The sequence below is a fragment of the Megachile rotundata genome, chromosome 7 (assembly GCF_050947335.1).
Source record: "Megachile rotundata isolate GNS110a chromosome 7, iyMegRotu1, whole genome shotgun sequence".
NCBI classification, from domain to species: Eukaryota; Metazoa; Arthropoda; class Insecta; order Hymenoptera; family Megachilidae; genus Megachile; species Megachile rotundata.
The window spans coordinates 18,339,154-18,357,854 of record NC_134989.1 but is presented as its reverse complement, the minus strand read 5'-3'; the positions used below and the strand labels follow the sequence as shown (position 1 = coordinate 18,357,854).

The window sequence follows — 18,701 nt, the reverse complement described above, 5'->3', positions numbered from 1 at the left end:
GTCTATACCCTAAATCCTAAGAGCGGGCATTATGGTACCGTTTAACTCATAACGAGTCGAAGGAAAGATTTTTCCGCGCGAATCGTAAAATATGCTAATAGACACCCGATGGCCCCGTTTCAGGAGCGTTACGTACTTCTGCAACGTTCGCAGCGCGTTGCGTGTGCAACCGTGCGACCAGCTCCATCGAGATTTCTGATGCAACATTGCCTCTGTGCGAGTTCATCGTTTTAGATCGCTGTCTTGATTTACGGATTTCAAGTCCCGGCCACGCCCGCTCCAGCGACAAGCTTACGAGCGAGATAGCCTGCCCGACCAACCCGACCGTTGCCCGACACGCGTCCTTACGGGGTTGATGACGTACAAGCGGTTCTACTCGATATAGCTAACGAAATAACAGTATAAAAGACAAAGTCGAAGCTAGGATTTTCATCAGTCGCTTGCACTTTCGAGTTCGAAGAAGCTCAAGCTACCCGACACAACCGACAAAATGAAATCCCTGGTAAGGATATGATATTCGATATTTTCGGATGCGAATCCAATTGCCCATTTTCGTTTCTCTCACTGTTCTTAACAACGATTTTATTCTACTTTCTACAATTTTCTTTGTATTTTCTCTGTAAAGTTATTAAATCGTTTCGGTCATAAGATCATTCTATTTCCGTTAGATCCGCTAAACAATTTTTACGATAATTAGCTTTTTCTCTCGTGTATCTATCGTTCGCGTTTTAAGCCGTTTTGGTTTAAAACCGGTGATTTCGAACGAAACTTCGATTATACAACGGATCAAAAGTAATAATTGCAATGTTCGATCGCAGTTGATCTTGTTCGCCATCGTCGCCGTGGTCGCGGCCTTCCCCGAACCCGAACAAGAACGAGAACGCCGTGGAATCCTTGCGGCCCCAGCTCTGGCGACCCCATGGATCGCTCCGAAAATCGCTGCGGCTCCCGTTGCTATCGCCGCTGCGCCTAAACTCCTTGCGGCGCGTAAGTATCTATTTCGCGAAATTCTCCCATTTCTATTTTCGATTATTTAACTTTAATATCGCTCCGAGATATCGTTCAATTCGAATTTCATACGGCATTTTTTAACACGCGTTTACGCGTAATTGTACGATCGCGATCCCGATGTTCGATGGATTAATAGAAATTTTATGTTCGAATACAGCCGCCGTTGTAGCCGCACCCGCCCTTGCTCCCGCGTGGGGACTGAAAGGATGGTAAATAACCATTTAAATCTCGGCATTACTGGACCTGAAGTATTACAATGAATATCGACGATGGGAGTTCATCTCATTGCGCAAAATTCGAATTCGACGATTGGTCGCCACCCCCTTCACGTTTTCGGCCGTAATTATCAAGGATACCCTCGATCGGCATCGTTGAAAATTATATTCCTCCCCCGTCCCTTGTGCAATTTCAATTATTAATATCAGATAATAAACTTATTTTAAAAACCTACAAAACAATCGAGTTGTGCTTCGATCGACACCCTACCTCTATACATTCTATAAGTTCAACATTCTGTACGTTTAACGTCGAATAAAATTCCATACATTTTGTAAGTCTAGGTTAATATTAATTTGCCTCTGTTCCTTCGAAAGCGAATACATTGTTGAACAAGTAAACATTTATGATTTTCATAAAATTTCAATGATTCGATCGTGCGCGTTAATGTATGTGTACGCGACGCAGTCAATAGATCAATTAACGCGAATTATTTTCCCCCTCCAATTTATTCGTTAACTATCGTGCACGCGATATTTACGTGTGATTAATGCGTTCAATGTGTATACGCTTCAATTTCGCGATTAATAAGCTAATTAGAAACGTGTCAACGTGACAGATCGTACTTTCGGGTAGCGATGCCGATGATGTTTGTTCGGGAATTAACCGATATGGCACACGGTACTCGGAATTTCGTTAGCACTTACTAATTATACTGCCCGCGTTATGTATACTTCTTTATTCTCTTTCGCCACGATAACAAATTTATTTCGGTCGATTTTTAATTTCATTATAACGTTTAAAATGTCTGATTTCTTCGCGAATGATTTGTAAATTGCGAGAAAAAGAACGATGCACCCTTTACATAACTCTAATATAATTAGAATTTCGATTATTTCGAACGTATAGCAGGCGCACGATAAATATACGAACGATTCACTGTCACGTGCGTGTCAATATCGTTGAGAGGTATAAACCGATTGCCACAGCGAAATTTTACGTGACTGACATAATACGGTATGATGGAACGATCAATTGTCACGAATAAATTATTCGGTTGAAGAAATAGCAAATATATTCCTTTTGCAAAATAGAAGGTATAAGAAAGGAAACGCTCGATCACGTAAATGACAACCATTTGAACGTTAATATTTATCGACGGTCTACATAAGTTAACGAAATCGATGTCTCCGATCTAGAGGATCGTTAATAGAAACGTATAACTTTTAATTGAGCGGTTTGCAGCGATCCCTGTTGTTCGAACGTCTTTCTTCGTTTTGGCCATTTTCGGAGGTCAGGAACACTCTCGTGTTCGATATTACGTTCGCGATCGCGTTTCGTCGATATTCGATTATTTTGGATTTTTACGCGACCGCGAAAGGTTCATTGGTGGAGCAATCGTCCAATCGAATTTATAAACGACTCCATATTCAAACCTGTTACTCGTTGCATTCTTTAATCTTTCAGGTTCAGACCCAGTAAACCATTGGACCGGTAGCAAAATCATTATTTTATGTATCCTTTCATTGGCCGCGGCCATACCCGATAGAACAGCAGTTAAATGCATTTAACAATCTAGAGTAGTTAAAAACTGGAACGACTGGTCCTCGTAGAACTCGATACGTTTTATGACCGTTTAAATGATTTTAAACTTGAATCGAAAAAGCGTACCTGGCCGTTTATCTATCAGGTCGAGGACAATCGGTTCACGAGCAATCGAAAATAACCGAGTACAGGTTACAGTTTTCTTTATTACGATACAATAAGAATAGTAACAATGGTGCAACTAATTACAGTGGGAGAATCTCTTCGACGTTCTAACGACATAGTATGTCGAAAATAGTATGCTCGAATCGAAGAGGAGGCGTACATTAAGAAACATATTTCGTGGTCGAATCTCGAAGATTTTCTGTTCTAAACGATGATCGGGTCCGATGAAAGTCTCGAAGACGTCGGTCGACGAGAAGCCGTTTGCAGATCGACGAGGGAGTTCGTTCGAGTTGCTTCGAGTTGTCGGGGTCGAATCCAGAGAGACGTTGCGATCTACCAGAGTCCTAGAAGGCCAGGTCCGGGTGCCACGATTGCTCCCGCGGGACCCGACACTACTGTCGTTCCTGGAAATACAAACAGTTTCCTATCGTACCTTGGAATTTTATCGTTTGCCCATTTTCGAGTGTTCACATTTTTCGACTTTCGGATGTTTTAGAGTTTGAAAATTTTCAAATCGTAAATTACGATCGTAGCTTAGAAATACCCGTTGTTCTCTATAGCGACTTTAACGTTCGATGTTGACTCGAGCGACAACACGAGCAGATAATATAAACTCGTTACCGGCAGCCGGTCCCACGACTGCAGCAGAACCGGCAGCTGGTCCAACGACAGCGGCAGAGCCTGCAGCGGGCCCAACCACGGCTGCAGATCCAGCGACGGGCCCGATAACGGCAGCCGAAGGAGCCACTGGTCCTGCGACCGCTACGCCGGGCAGCAAACCGCCCAGGACTACGGTTCCGTGCGATCCCCAGCCAAGGGAACGACGTTCGCGTTCCGGGCTACCGGAGGCAATGGCCAAAGCGGCTACGAGGACGACCTGAAACATCGATATGTCATTCCATGTTCCGTAAGACGACTTTGAATTTACGAAATACTACCCCTTCTACGCGTTAAACTCGGACATTGCTATTGTCTGGTCATAGGAAAATAGGTAATCAGGAACAGAGGGTGTATTTAGTCGATAACGGTCGGGCAATTAAAGCAGTTTTGTCTCAATAAGATCGGTCCGTTGGATAGATTGAAGGATATCGATTCAGGACTTAGGTACATACTATAGTTACGCAGAAGAAGTTCTGCTGGACCATCGCCAACATTTAAGCTCGGCACGAGTCTAGAGATTGTATCGGATGCAGCGCTGATATATGAAGTATGAACGATACGTATAGGCCATGAAACGTGATTTCTTTCGGAGAAAAGACCGCCTCCCTTGGCAAGTGCACGCCAATGCAAGTACACGCGATCGAAGCAAATACCGTGTAAAGTATTAACTACCGAGTATCAATAGGTATATTTCTAACCAACGTATCGATAAAAAGTATCTTACCAAGTACTTCATGTTATTTGTGGCTTTAGTCTTCGGCTGTCCGGTGACTGATGGTCAACCCTCCTGACACACTGACTTATATACTCCATCGAGAATATCGAAGAAGTTGACGATATAACCTTCAACCCTGCATGAAAGTAGATATAAGAAACGAGTTAGGGTGCGGTTAACGATGGACGGGATCGGAGTAGGCGAGTTCCGGGTCCAACGTCATAGACGAGAACCGTTATCGCGAGGAGACGCGTTCCAACCTCGAATCGTGTACGGTTCGTTGTCGTAATAACGCTTGTTCCGAGAGAATTGAATTTTCCCGACAGTCAGCAATGCAAATTATCTGTACGCTAGTTTTCACGATCGTCTCGTTTCGTGCTCGTTCTCGGCACAAAACTTCGTATATTCCTTCTCTTGATAAACATTAACAGCTTGCAACTGTGTAATTCTACCACTGTTAATTATTTGTAATTGCTTAGAAACAACTACTGTGTATCTAGCGAAGCGGTCGGTAATTAACCAGTTCAAATATACTTGACTGGGAAAATGTTACCGGCGTTATTATTTGTATCTATAAGTTTTCCTCAGATGTTCGTATGCTGCCTACGCTCTAAATAGGCGTTATTAATTATAACCACGAGACATACGAAAATACGTGTCTTTCTTATCAACGAAGGTGCTTCGATTTTGGAAGCTTTGAAACATTGAATACCGCATCTTTTGTTGGGGGCAAAAGTTTGCTTCGCCGAACGAGCATCGTCTTTGCTTTAATATTCGAGTAACAGGAGAGGAGGAGGCAAAACGAACTTTTTGATTTATGACTTTGTAACTTCGACACGAGTTTCCATTGGAAACTTTAAATTTTCCATCAAGCTCGGACGTACAATTATTTGATTAAATGTCGTTCGCGAAATGCATCTCTCGTTAGGTAATCGTGTAGAAAATAAGAAAATAAATTTTAATATTATATTTTACGAAATTATTTTGTAAGCTTTCTTTCTTTAACCTCCTCGTCCAGCGGAGAAAAAAAATAGGAAGCTAACCTGTGTCGATTAAAAAAAGCGTAGGAAAGGGAATTAATTCGGTTTCTAGGAAAGGATCAACAGCGTAAAAGAATAAACGAGCATCGGTCGTGGAGCGTACGGGAAGCGAAATAAAACGAGAGAGATCCATCGTTTCGCGTTCGCGTCGGCCTTTTATTTCGGTCGTCTAACCGAACATTTTTCCCTGTGTCCCACTGATTTCTACGATGACCACGGCAATTCGTCCTTTGAATCTGCCCACCTGGAACAGCGTAATTGCGCGCGGCAGATTTGTCAAGTTGGAAACGGCCAGAGGTTCGCGTTACGTCGCCTGCACGAATTTACGGCTAAGTCTCGGACCAAACTCGCTGTCATGAAACGCTATACTTCTCGAAAACTTACCGGGAACAGTTTCACCGACGCGACGACAGAATAATCGGAGAAACTTGAAACTAGAGTATCTCGACCTGAATTCTCCTATTCTTCGGCGTAAACTTTGAACATTGAATATGAAAACGTCCCGTCGAAACTGTGTTTTACGAACTTCAAACAAACGAGCATCTTGCCTTGCAATTTTCGAATAAACACTTTTCTGTACCGTTCATCTCTGTCATCCTATTGTTTTTTTTTTCTTTTTTTTATTTTTAAAAGTGCGAATCCATAGGTACACGACGATAAAGACAGCATCGATACGAGGAAATATCGAAAAGCTCGCTTTTTTCACTCGTTACCACGAATGTACCATAGAATACGAATGCTATTCTCGAAGCAATTAATTTCATACGTTTCCGCGCAGACTCGAATGTAAATGAAACGATTCGATTAAATATTATTTTGTTTCTCGAGCAAAACGGTACATACGAATAAACGAACGTGATTGATCGTATGATTAAACGCATAAAAAACATCTGGTAAAAAACAGCTAGAAGCAATATCGATTACGATGTCGCATACGAATGTACAGGTTGCTCTGTACACCCGCAAGCTCGACTATTCGCGTTTAATTCTCCCGTCGCGTGCACGCTTGCACGAGTTCCAGCGAGTGAAACGTTTACCAAGATCCGTCTGTTGATTCGGCCACGACTAACGCTAATTGTTTCGAACCCTCGCTGAACGATAAAAGTTGCATCGAGGGGATTAGATTTCCCAGTTTTACTAATATTTTACTAATAACGATCGTTATCCACCGAGAAACACAACACGATGAGCCAGTATTCTCGAAGGAAGAAATTTCCAAGTTTCCATCTCGCCTGCGATATACAACGCGTTAAATGTGCTACAGCTATAGCCTCAAAAAGTATATTTTTGCTACGTAAATATTATTCTTCCATATCGGTAAAAATCAGAAAAACATTCGAAGCGGACGAACTTTCTCTTACGTTCGCTCAAAAATTGATCCGCATCGAGTTCGTTTCGAATTGCTTGGAACTGCGTTAGAACGCATAAAAGGAAAACATTTTTTATCCTGAATCGCGAAGCTATCGATCGCAAAAATGTAACTTTAAAGATGACTGCATATACACATATTCCGCATCCGTGCACATTTTTCCAATCGAATCGGTGGATCTTCGAAACAAATACAAAAGATCGAGATGTTTCAGTTCGAACAAAGAATCGTGGGCTTGCATCCCTGAATAATTTTCACTCGACCTAGTCTCTCGTTGGTGGAAATATTAATCGTGATTCGCGTCTAATAATTCCTGTCGCAACGCTCTTATCCCGCGTTTGCTTCGAAAGAATCGACAACGAACGTTGCTCGAGATACAGAAGCTTATGGAATCGATGAAACGGAAGCGAGACGCCGATAGAAAGTTGCCGATAATCGATAACCTTTGATACAAAGAACAGAAGGTACATTGAAAGGGTGGATGGCGCGAATCGAACGAATATTCTTCAAAGGGAACCAGTCTCGAACAGCTTCACAAAGAAGCGAACTTTTCAATATCTGTCGGTCGCGTCGCGTCGACTCTCGATGGCGATTTTTGGTAGGGAACCCTCGGGAACTGTCGATGATCGGCTGCTCCCTGAACGCGAATTCTAACGGAACCGTGGAAGGGTCACGTAAACTGGCCGGTTGCGAATTGCAGCCGAAATTGCTGAAATTTTACTTCCGCCTCGCCCATGGAAATTGCGAGCTAATGGAATAATAAAATGAGCCGGCAGGGCGGCGCGGCGAAGGGTGGCGCGAACGATGGAAAATGCGAAATCGGTGATCATCGAAATTGTTGCGTGGCACGCGAGCTTGATTATCGAGGCACGTTTAGGCTCGAACACGCTTGTTCGGTGAACAATTTAGAATCGATGGAATCGTGTCGGACGGAAAAAAACACTGTCGAGAGAATATCGAGTGAAATGTTGCTTGTTTCGTTTCTTCGGTACATTGTACACTTTGTTAAACTCGTATACGTGCATTACTTAAAATACCATTTTTACCCTTTTTCAAATATCGCACCTTCCAATAACTATAGACAGTTAATTGACCGTCGTGCAGGATTTCGCTTGTGAAAATATACAGAGATCGGTGTAAAACGTGTTTAATCAATAATGATCTGTTAACGACCGACTCTCGATCGTCCGTTTCTCCTGTGTTAAACAAAAGACGATCGGTACATTAGCGCGATAATACTTCAAATGTATACATATGTAGAAGGCGTAATGCACGCTTACATATGTAAATTTCATCGATATTCGTTATCGAATGACGTTTAAACTGAACCACGCGCGGTATGATCGTTTCGTATATAGAATACAATTTATAGAATACAATTGAAGAAAGATAAACAAATTGAATTGGAATCTCAATCGAATTATTTTAGCATACAATTTAACAGACACAATGTTACGTCGATAACAACAAGTTCGTAATGCCTTTTAATGTATGGTAGATGGTCGTATTATTAGAGTAACTTACATCGATTTATGAGGATTCAAGTTTCGAGATAAGGTGTAAACGAAATTCGAATTTAAAGTTTCCATAAAATTTGTATCGAGACGAGTATAGTATAGAGGAAGAAACAACGCGAACCTCCTTGCAGTATTTCTTCGAATCGCCTTCTCGTTCCGCTCGTTCCATTCTTCCTTTCGTTTTCCGCGTTTAAAATATGCATTCCATTTGGTGTTTTTTTCTATATGCTCCTCACCCCTGAAATTCTCAGACTCCCTCTGCAAACGGTGTCTAAAAACGCTCGCTCCAACAATAGCCTGAAACATTTTCTCGATCTTATCAGCGCGATAATGTCACGCGGCTGATACGGCTCGTTGTTGATACCGATTATCGTGCTTGACATCTCGAAGGCTCATAAATCGGTCGCGTGCTCGCGAAGGACCGTTACAGATCCTTGAAGAGAAAATCCGTTCCACTCTCGTAACCGCGAGCACGGTAGCGGTTCTAGTCAGCGAAATAAAAAAAGGGACGATCTAGGTAGTTGTAAGACTACTTGTCAAACGCCGTACTTGACAGTGAACCGATCGTGACTGCGTAATCGAATGGAACTCGCGCGGTATGCATTGTTCCAGCCGTTTCGACGTGGCGTCGATTTTTCGCGTAGGCATCGACGAAACCGATGCACACAGGTGCGCGTTTCTTTTCTCGTTTCTGTGTTCCATTTGTTCTACGGAAAAGGTGTACCATGAAATATTCATGAACGGGTTGCCAGATAAAGACGAGAGTTGTCTAAGCATGTTCCACAATTGCAAAATTGTCCGTACGTGTCTTTTCGTGTGGGAACGTCGTTAACCCACCACGGTTTCCACCTTGATTCCTAATGTATGGAATGTACGCTTTTGCTAGATGTTCGATGGGTCTTTCGAGCTTTTGCGGTTACGAACTTTAAATCCTACCCTACTCCTATATGTTGACTGCTTTCTTCGGATCACTGTTTCGAGCTATCGAAAATTTCGATCTTTAACGAATCTCGTCAATTACTTTTCGCCATATTTACCTTGTAGCGTAAACGTATGTCTTTAATAAGAATGCGCGATATTCTTTGAAAATCAAAGATGGATATTTTAAAACAGAATATTTTAAATAAAAGTAAAATTTCGTTTATTCGTTTATATAATATAAGCGTACATGTTTCGGTATAGAAATAGACAGTAACAGAATACAACTACGGTAAAAGTATAAAGTTGCCTTGTAGTCTTGAATTAGCCAGCACGAGGTGTATCTGTCCGAACGCGCTGTTACTACCAGGCAACGCCTCCGGTAACGACTGCCGAGGAAGAAGCACCGATCACTGCTGTTTTGGTAACAGGACCCGCGACGACCGCCGATGCTGCTGGGCCAGCGACGACCGTGGCTGCTGGTGCGGCTAACACTGCCGGAGCTACTAATCCGTTACCTGTCAAGTTCGTTCGATCACCGTACAGTTAATACTTGAACGGTAGCTCGTTTCAATAGGAGTCGGAACTTTGGGAATGTTGAAATTCGGAAGAGCCTGATAATTTTGAAGGAGGAACTTACCGACGATTACGCTGCCGAGACCAGGTTCAGAGACGACGGTGGGTCCGGCAACGGAACCAACAACGGCCGACGGAGCAGCGACCGCTCCGGTTACCAGTGCGGGTCCAGCTACGGGTCCAGATACTTTGACGGCCCCGGTCGCAGCTCCGGCGACCACCGCTGGTCCAACCTGAGGACCAACGACACCCACTCCACCCACGAGCGGGCTCAGAATGGCGCTGGGGGCTGCCGAGCACACCGACGCGATCGCTACGAAAATTACCTGCACGAGGTAACGTGGTTTAACGGTTCGTTAGTCGAAAATTATATTTTTTTATAGATAAAAGTATAATTGAGAGACTCACCAAGAATTTCATGATTGCTACACCGCGTTGTTCGGTATTACCTTTTATCGGACTAATTGCGAGACTGCCAATTAACCCTGTGATGTCAGCTTTTATACACCGTTCTGACCCTGAATATCCCGCTTTCCCGTCATTTTTTGCACGAGAAAATGTCACCCGTCGGTCACACCACCTATTTCCATACAGAAGAATTTCTCCGACGCGACTCGACGCGTGTCCGCGTCAGCTATTAAACGCTACGACGGAAAGAAGCAACGTAGTTTAGAATTTCGTTATGCTCGAACGTCGAACATGTTAGATTGTTCGCTCGGTATCGTGTCGTTTTCGAGCGATGACATAGTTTAGAAGCGTTAGTGAGCCGAAATCAGTGTAAACGTCCAAGATTATCACGTGTCTTTCTTAATCGAACGTTCTATAGATAAGTTGCATCGTTCGATCCTTACTCGAATCGTTACCGTCCACTGGATAATTAGGTAAAAACCAGCATAACACGAGGTACGTACGATGTAATATACCTTATGCGATCGATGATACGAGTACAGAAGTTTGAAAGTTATAAAGTTACGGAATATCTCGATTGTCGAATACGGTAATTTTCGAATTTCTATCGGTCACAGGTTCGAGGTACGCGTCGCGAATTTGTAGAAAATATAAGACGAAGAAAGCTTCGCGTTAAAATGGTAGGTAAGTTTGAAAAAACTCTACCAGTTCCGATCGTAGTCGAGACGTCGAGTAAACGTTCGTTGACGAGAAACATGCAAATGTTTGCTCGAATAGTAGCAAAGATAAAAGCCATCGAAGCGTACTCTGTTATTCATCTACTTGAATTTCATATTCGGCACGTAAGCAGTGCTCCGCGTTTCCGTTTAATGGTGGTCGTTTCAGCACGGTTGGAAAGCGGCCGATTTAACGACTGGTCGTACTTGTTGCTGTTCGCCTTGCAACGATGGACCGACCGAGAGTTCCTTTGAAATGGTAATGCAGACGAGCACGCCGCTAATAATTTGCCCCGGAGTCCGAAGTCCCGAGTCCTTCGGGATCCGGACGGAAACTCGTGGCTCCGAAAAGGGTTCCGTGGCGCATCTTTGCCGCTGCATTTCCCACAGGACGAACGCGATTGAAAACGGAGATTAAAGGGGCTATGAACGATGCGCGCGGTGCGACGCAGTTGGAGTGGTGCTCGAGAAAGCCGTGAACAAAGCTGCGATGGAAATACTCGGATATCACGGTTCGGTCTGCTTAGTCGACCCTCTGACAGACAGAGAGAATACTCGGCTGATTGGAGCGGCGTTGAAGCAATTTCCTACAATTACCGGCAAAGGTGGACAGGTATCGTCCCATCGTATACATAGAGAACCGAGGGCGATACAATGGATCGTGAAACGAGGAACGACCAACGTCACGGTGTCGACGGCCTTGCGCGCGATAATATCCCAACTAGAACAATAGCCCTACCGATCTGTGCCACTTTAATCGTCAAGCAACGTTGACACGGTCCACCAACGGGTTACGTGTCCTCGCTTTGACTCGTTCCCGGTGTGTAATTGGGAGAACATTCACGGGATAGCTTTAATTTAATCCTTTCGTTACGATAGCTCTACGCAACGGTTACGACAATCGATTATCGATAACTTTTTCTTCGAAAAATCTCTCTGCACATTAATTGAGAATTTAACAAAACTAGAATTTGTTCGTTATCGAGCGAACGAAGACTAACACCGTAGCGTTGCGTCGGGATAATCTCGTGCTCGGAACTTTCAGGAACACTATACTCGTTACGGTATTTAGTCTTCTATTCGAATTAACTTCGCGAGCATATTCAGCTAACTTGTTTACCAGAAATTGAAATTCGCGGCACAGCGTTTGCCCGTGAATCTTAATTATTATATTACTTTGTCTTAATTATATCCTTCGGGCATTGTTCGCCGAGTAATAATAATCAACCGTTTTACAGCGTTTTAATGATTGTCAAACTACCTAACAGACGCAAACGATTGCGAGATGCTCTTTACGTGCGTTGTATAAAAAGAGTGAAAAGTTCATTCGCTCGTTTCTGTCGCGATTTATGTTTAAACGACGGCATCGATTCGATGAAACGATGCAGAAAGGTTAAAGGAGCGAATTGCGTAATAATTAATATCGTAATAACAAAACAATTTCCTCTCCAAAGTGGCATGCGTTTATTATAACATATAATATCATATACGAAACATTGTTATGTACACAGAATACATGTAGAAGATAAAACGATGGAGGTACTAGCGGTAAATGAGGGAGATCGTGGCGCGGTCGGTTTAAAAAATGGCAGGCATCGGCGGAGATCAGTCGAGGATGTCGTTGGGGATGGAGGTCCAGCACGGGGTGAATTACCAGTGTCCGTCAGCGCGAACGATACCACCGACTCCGGCTGGTCCAGCCGCTATACTACCGGATGGTCCAGCAATGAGCGCCGGGGCGGTGATGGGTCCAGCTAGAGCCGCAGCAGGTGACACTGGACCGGACAATACCGCTCCTAAAAGTATATCGCGTTTAATCGACTTAAAATTGCTCGATTTCTATCCGGCAGGAATTTATCGATGGGACGCGTTCGACAATTAGAAACGGTCGTTTCTGTCCGGTGATAAATAACGCAAGGCGGCCAAGGCGATTGCGACAAAGTTCGATCAAAGTGACTCGGCGACTAGATAACGAGCCGTTCGCGCAACGTCCGTTTATCCGTGGTTAGCATCCTGGCGTACCTCTGTATCGACGAACAACGACTTGACCGACGGAATTCGTAGGACAGCTTACCCCAAGGTGGCAGAACGGCGGGAGCAGCGAGGGCAGGCCAGCCTCCGTGCCCAGCGACGCTGCCGGAAACGATCGAAGGGCCAGCGACGGCTCCGGTGACCACGGCTCCGCCATCGACGGCTCCGGAAAGACGAGCTGGGCCAACTACCGGTCCGGCAAGGGCCGACGGTCCTAGGATGGGTCCGCTAAGGGCAGCAGGACCCAAGATCGGTCCAGCGAGAGCAGCACCGGGTGCCAATAGACCGGAGGGCGCCGCTGCCACCACCGAGACGACTGCCGCGAGGAAGACCGCTACCAGGGTGCACATGGTTGAAAGTCGAAGAGGGGTTCGATTTGCCGGTGAACTGTGTCGGAAGCGTTGCTTCGATGACTGGAGTGCTGGATGTGCTGACATCGAGCTGGCTCGAAGGTGCTTTTATAGGGGCATTGTCTACGCTGTCGGGTCTATTGCTCCCGCCAACCCCAAGGGCGGGGCACAGGACACGCCAAACATTCTCTGCGGACTAGACGCGTGGCTGTGGTTGTATCTTGGCTTATCAGCATTACGGCGACACACGAGTCGCGCTTAACGCCTCGCAGCCCACCCGTGCCTAACAGCTCGCCTGCTCCGATTCAGATCCGCGTTGCATCCGTTTCACCGATCCGTTTTTTAACGTCGACACCCAACCTTGTGTCGCGCTACGCGATTCGAGAGATAAACAATCGTTACGCCAGGTATTTGTCTCCTAATGGAATTCAGGGTTGACTGGACGATCGATAAACCGTCTTGACACCAGGGTGAAGTCGAACGAGACAAAGTGCGATAGAGCTAACCTGAACCGATTCGAAGACGGTCGGATGGTCAGCTGGAAGATACCTGTCATCGCGACCTTCGCGATCGTCTCTTTCCTTTCTCGTTCGTTCGTCGGACAGAGGGAGAGGGAGAGAGAGAGAGACGACGACGAATTAGTTGAACGCGTCGACAATATCGTTCGTTACGCGTTTACATTGTACATCCGTTTAGGCGAGGCACGGGTTGCGTAGCCCACGCGTCGTCCATGGCTCACAATTGTCGCCTGGAATGACGGCCTCATTGTGATCGACGAGTGTGTTACGGTGGCAGCAGCCTAGCTATGGATTATCGGCCATGCCACGGATCGTTTGGAATATCATTGTTGGGCGTTGCGTGCACTTTCGAAGGTGCAAAGGTGACCGGCGCGGCGCGTACGCGACGATCGTGTAATTGTCCCTCGGTGTTTCTACCACGAATGCTTGCCCGCGAACGCCGATTCTTAACGGCACGCCTCCTTTACGAGATCACCAAACACTCGGAAACTTGCTGCTCTCGTGTTTGCAAAAATTCCATTACCCTTCTACTATAACGCGCGTTTCAAATTCCTCGTTCGGTCTTTCCGCTTTTCGTTCGTTTTTCGAACAGATTGCTCGTTGTTGCAAAGTTACTTCCGCAAGAGGCGGAAAATACGCGATCGAATTACCGCGGTTAACGATAAACGTTATACGATCATTGGACAACGAATCCACGCGATTCGCGTTTTTTAAACGGCTATGGTAATCCTCTTATATCCCGTTTCCGGCTTTGTAACGTTCAGCGTTATATCAACGACGAAAATGAACACTAGCGATTCGAATATATCGACGAACCCGTCACGCGTCTGTCAACGATTCGGTATACATTTCTGTTTTTATCGACGAGTTCCGATTGACGCCTGTAGCCTCCAGTAACGATCGGTTCTTGTTGTAAATCAAATATCTGTCAAATATTCAGATAATAAATCACCTTATTAATTCGAATCCTCGGTTTTAAAGGAAACGCATATTTCCTTTTGTTCGTATAAACGATCAGGATTCAACATTTTTTTTATAATTAACAACGAACGTAACGGGTATTTATTTTGAACGGATCGTTGAATACGTAGCACGAGAGTTTTGCGCGAATCCCTACAGAATGGCGTGTTAAATTCTATATGATATCGTACGTTGAATAGCGTAACGGTAAAATGAATGAAAAATGGTGAAATCGACAAGATCGTGAATCTGAAAAGATGACGAGATGAAATAAAGACGAGCAGTCGCGTTAAATGGCCGTAGAAATTGATAGAATGGAAAAATTCGATGCGCGATACGACGCGACGGCAAAAGCTTCGTGACATTTTTATTTTCTCGATGGGTGTGGTATCGGTGTGTCCAATTCGCTCCAACATTGCGTCATGCAGTTGACACCTTTTTACGCGAACGATCGAGCTTTTTCCACCCCGGCGTCACGGTCGAGCAGATCGTTGAATCAGCCCCGCCCTTACCCCCGATAAGTTCACCGACCCACGTGTCCGCGTATGCCTACTATAAAAGCTCACTTAGCATCAGTTTGTACGGCAATGTTCCTCCGTGATACCCGATGGAAAGTCGTAGCTCGGAATCTCGGTGTCCTCTATAGGCACGCGTCATGGCTATCGATCGATCGGTCGAAGGAAGAAACGATCCAGAATCGTTTTTAACCCTATCTCGATATGGATGGATCACGAACACGGACGATGACCAATCGGTTACGACGTTACTCTAGGTAAGCAAAATTAAAGATGACGTTTAGTAATCCATACTAAACCTATATTTATAATACTCGAAATATCGAATGATACACGATCGACGTAATTATGTAAATAACCGGTTGCATAATTTCGTCAGTGTATTTCCGCGATTTTGCAAAGATTCGTTGACTACTTAAGCGGATCTATCGTAACGATATTCCAAGAACACACTTGCAAAATACGGTCGAGTTCCGTCGATAGCGGTCGATCGCCGTAGCGCACGATCAGAGTTATGCTAGTCGAAACGAGTTGCCAGAGACGTCTAAAATCGGTCGCGTTCTCAAACTAGCCGACAATCGAGGAATTAGACTAGGACGTGTACAAAGCGTCCGCGTTTCGCAGTTTCTGCGGTGCTTTGGGTACAGAGAAGCCGAAGTATGAAGCGTGCTGGGCAGCTCGCGACGCGAATAACGATCGAGCCGAATACCGAGCAGATTCATCCCCTCTCGTTTCTGAACATCGTCTCGGACCCGGGAACCTGGCCTTGCCTGCAATACAAATATCCTGGTTCCCCCTGAAAAATACCAGCTTATTTTTCCTCTTCCCATCGATCTTAGCGAATCGTGTCAACGTTTACGCGTCTACCCACGTTCGACTCGTATGTACTTGTTCTCGCGAAACTACATTGGATTGTTGATTTTTGTATTTCTCAGGCGATTCCCGGGTCATCGTCGACGTCACGTTACCAGAAGCCCATCGAAGGATCCATCGATCGAGATTCCTTGATCTCCGGCAACTCGTGAGACGTTAACGATCCAACCAGAACCGTATCTACCTCGTTATCGACCACACCTTTCGTCATTCTTGCCTCCAATGGCGCACGGGTCCGCGAGGAACGCGAAAACGGTCGAACAATCTAACCTTCTTGTTTTACGTCCGGCTGAGATCTGACTCGTGGAATGTCCACGGTAGCGAACGATCTGTCCGCTGGTAATTCGAATCCGAATTTATTTACCTATCTTGCTCTTTTATCTTGGCTCGAGACTTCGCTTCCACTTTTCGCTATTAGAATTATCTAAACAATGATATAACTTAAAACTCGTTTTCAACCGCATATTTTACGCGAAGAAAGTCCGAAATTAAGGATAGTCGAGTTAGATAATTCTCTTAACGAAGAATCTTTAATCGTGAATTACATTACAAAACCGATAGAAAATGGTAACGAAAATTAATCATTGCAATTTCAAGTGTCAATAATAAACGCGTTACATTTTCTTCGTAATTTGACAGTGTGTTACCAATTGTGGTCATATAACTCTTTTTCTTTGGTAAAGTTGTTCGTTACTTTACTAAAAAGACTAGCTATGGAATGAAAATCTGAAATTTCCAAAAAAGTCAAAAGAGCACACTTGATTGTACTGTCGTATCTCGTTGTACTTTTAGAAAATAAAATATTTTTCTTGCTCAAACATTGTCATGTCGCATATTTATGTATTCCTTTTGTCTCGTGGACGGTCTGCTGATCTTTTACGATTCGTGAATCTTCGATGCATTGCCATGATCGCTAACGAAGAACTATGAGTTTCCCATAAAGGTAATATCTCGTCCTTTGGTACTCTCGTTTCGATATTGGTCTTACTACTCTGGCAAGGCACGAAATTCTCGACGATTCCGACAATAAATCTTACGAACAAACTGCTATTGCCGGTTGCACGGTGTAACTCTCACGATCGCGGGAATGTCGTGACGAGTCGTTTGCTTACCCGTCGTTGCTGCAACCTTTTTAATCGGATTTTAAACATAGTCCTAACCTAATCGAGAAAAGCACGATCTTCGACCTTTACACTTAATTCTTAACTGATTTTTACTTTATTTTTCAAACGTTAAACTGTTATTTTAGATATATTTCTTGTTCGCTGCGTACAGTGGATTTTTGTAACATTGTCACTTTAGTAAAGACTTCCAAGCATATCGTTAACGGATTAAACGTTATATCGCGACGCGTTGTACAGCCACGAAATCTCTGGTACGTATCGTGATGACCTTAAAGAACCACGCGGTAATTGTCGCGTTACAGATCCGGTGATAAACCGTGCGTTCGCGTACACCGAAAGATAACGCGGACAATCTCGTGATCTCCACTGTGACCTTCTATAAATTATGTCCGCGATGTTGGCTAACACTGGTGTTATTCAAATAGGCATGATTGGAACACCTGTGCTCGATCACCAAAAAAATAAAACTCGATTCTTAACCCCAATTTGGTATCGATACTTTGATTCGATTTTCATTTCTAATTCTTTGCCATTGGATTAATCTAATTCTTTGACCTTTTCGCTTAAATTTCAAACATTTTATTTATCCAAGTAATCAAATTTGTCAATGCATACTTAAGTAGTATATTCTAACATTTCAAACGATCAAGATAATTTGTACGATATTCGAAACAGTGCAATTTCCTTATTTCTTCACTGTTTGACCGAAGCAAAGTAATCGATACGACGGAAAATCTGCTTGCGAGGTCTCCGCCTATTTAACGATCGTGATTACTTAAACAAAGGTACGAGGGTCCACGATCAATTAGGAATCGATCTGATCATGCCAATTGTCGCGATTATTCAGGATTGATGGACCGTATCGTAGTTCACGCTTCCAACAACCTTACCCTTTTATGCGGCCGACCACAAATCGCTGCAGAGTGTCTAGTTTCGTATTTGCTATTCAAAAGTGACCTCCTGTTCCTTGTTCGCGTAATTGTCGCCCCGTGTAACCAGCATCGAACGTTTCTACGATCTACCAAAGCTATTTTACGGTCAGATCCTGGATCGATCGTGCGAGACGGAATACGTTTCGAACCGAAACACGCTCGATCGACGGACACTCGAGTATAAAAAAACTAAATTTTTCTGAAAAATGCGCCAAGAATAAACCTTGAATAAATTTAACGGGTAAACGACCATTTTTGATGGAATTAATTTTGAAAAAAAAAAAAGAAAAAAAAAACACTTAAGTTCCTAAGTATGGAGCTACGAGGATATTTTCCGTTTGTTCGGCGTTAACGAGGCTACCGCGCTGGTATAACATTTTCAAAGTAGAAAATTTTGTGATCTCGTGGAACGGGTACAGTTTGTTTGAAAGGTATTTTCACGAAAGACTGCATTATACGGTAACACATAATAATGACTTTGTAATCACTTTGTAGCTCGGTGAAAATGGAACGTTTAACGAAGTTAAAGCGAACCAACAAAC

At 44.1% G+C, this 18,701-nt stretch overlaps 4 protein-coding genes across 4 annotated transcripts; 1 reads left to right on the top strand and 3 right to left on the bottom strand.

Moving 5' to 3' along the window:
- The first annotated feature begins 343 nt into the window (after positions 1-343).
- Apd-2 (apidermin 2) lies at positions 344-16,921 on the top strand. Its single transcript, XM_012297515.2, has 4 exons — positions 344-502; positions 819-987; positions 1,169-15,487; positions 16,166-16,921. Exons 1-3 carry the CDS (start codon positions 491-493, stop codon positions 1,222-1,224), a joined length of 237 nt encoding a protein of 78 aa, XP_012152905.1. The 5' UTR covers positions 344-490; the 3' UTR covers positions 1,225-15,487; positions 16,166-16,921.
- On the bottom strand, positions 2,959-4,437 carry LOC100878319 (apidermin 1). Its single transcript, XM_076533897.1, has 3 exons — positions 4,322-4,437; positions 3,559-3,814; positions 2,959-3,341 (listed from the first exon to the last, which is right to left on the bottom strand). Exons 1-3 carry the CDS (start codon positions 4,331-4,333, stop codon positions 3,271-3,273), a joined length of 339 nt encoding a protein of 112 aa, XP_076390012.1. The 5' UTR covers positions 4,334-4,437; the 3' UTR covers positions 2,959-3,270.
- Positions 9,374-10,284, bottom strand: LOC100878206 (uncharacterized). Its single transcript, XM_076533896.1, has 3 exons — positions 10,141-10,284; positions 9,797-10,058; positions 9,374-9,674 (listed from the first exon to the last, which is right to left on the bottom strand). Exons 1-3 carry the CDS (start codon positions 10,150-10,152, stop codon positions 9,520-9,522), a joined length of 429 nt encoding a protein of 142 aa, XP_076390011.1. The 5' UTR covers positions 10,153-10,284; the 3' UTR covers positions 9,374-9,519.
- Positions 12,297-13,324, bottom strand: LOC100882314 (uncharacterized). The gene is made up of 2 exons (XM_003708338.3): positions 12,931-13,324; positions 12,297-12,652 (listed from the first exon to the last, which is right to left on the bottom strand). The coding sequence occupies exons 1-2, from the start codon at positions 13,322-13,324 to the stop codon at positions 12,507-12,509; spliced, it is 540 nt and encodes a 179-aa protein (XP_003708386.2). The 3' UTR covers positions 12,297-12,506.
- Positions 16,922-18,701: the final 1,780 nt, after the last annotated feature.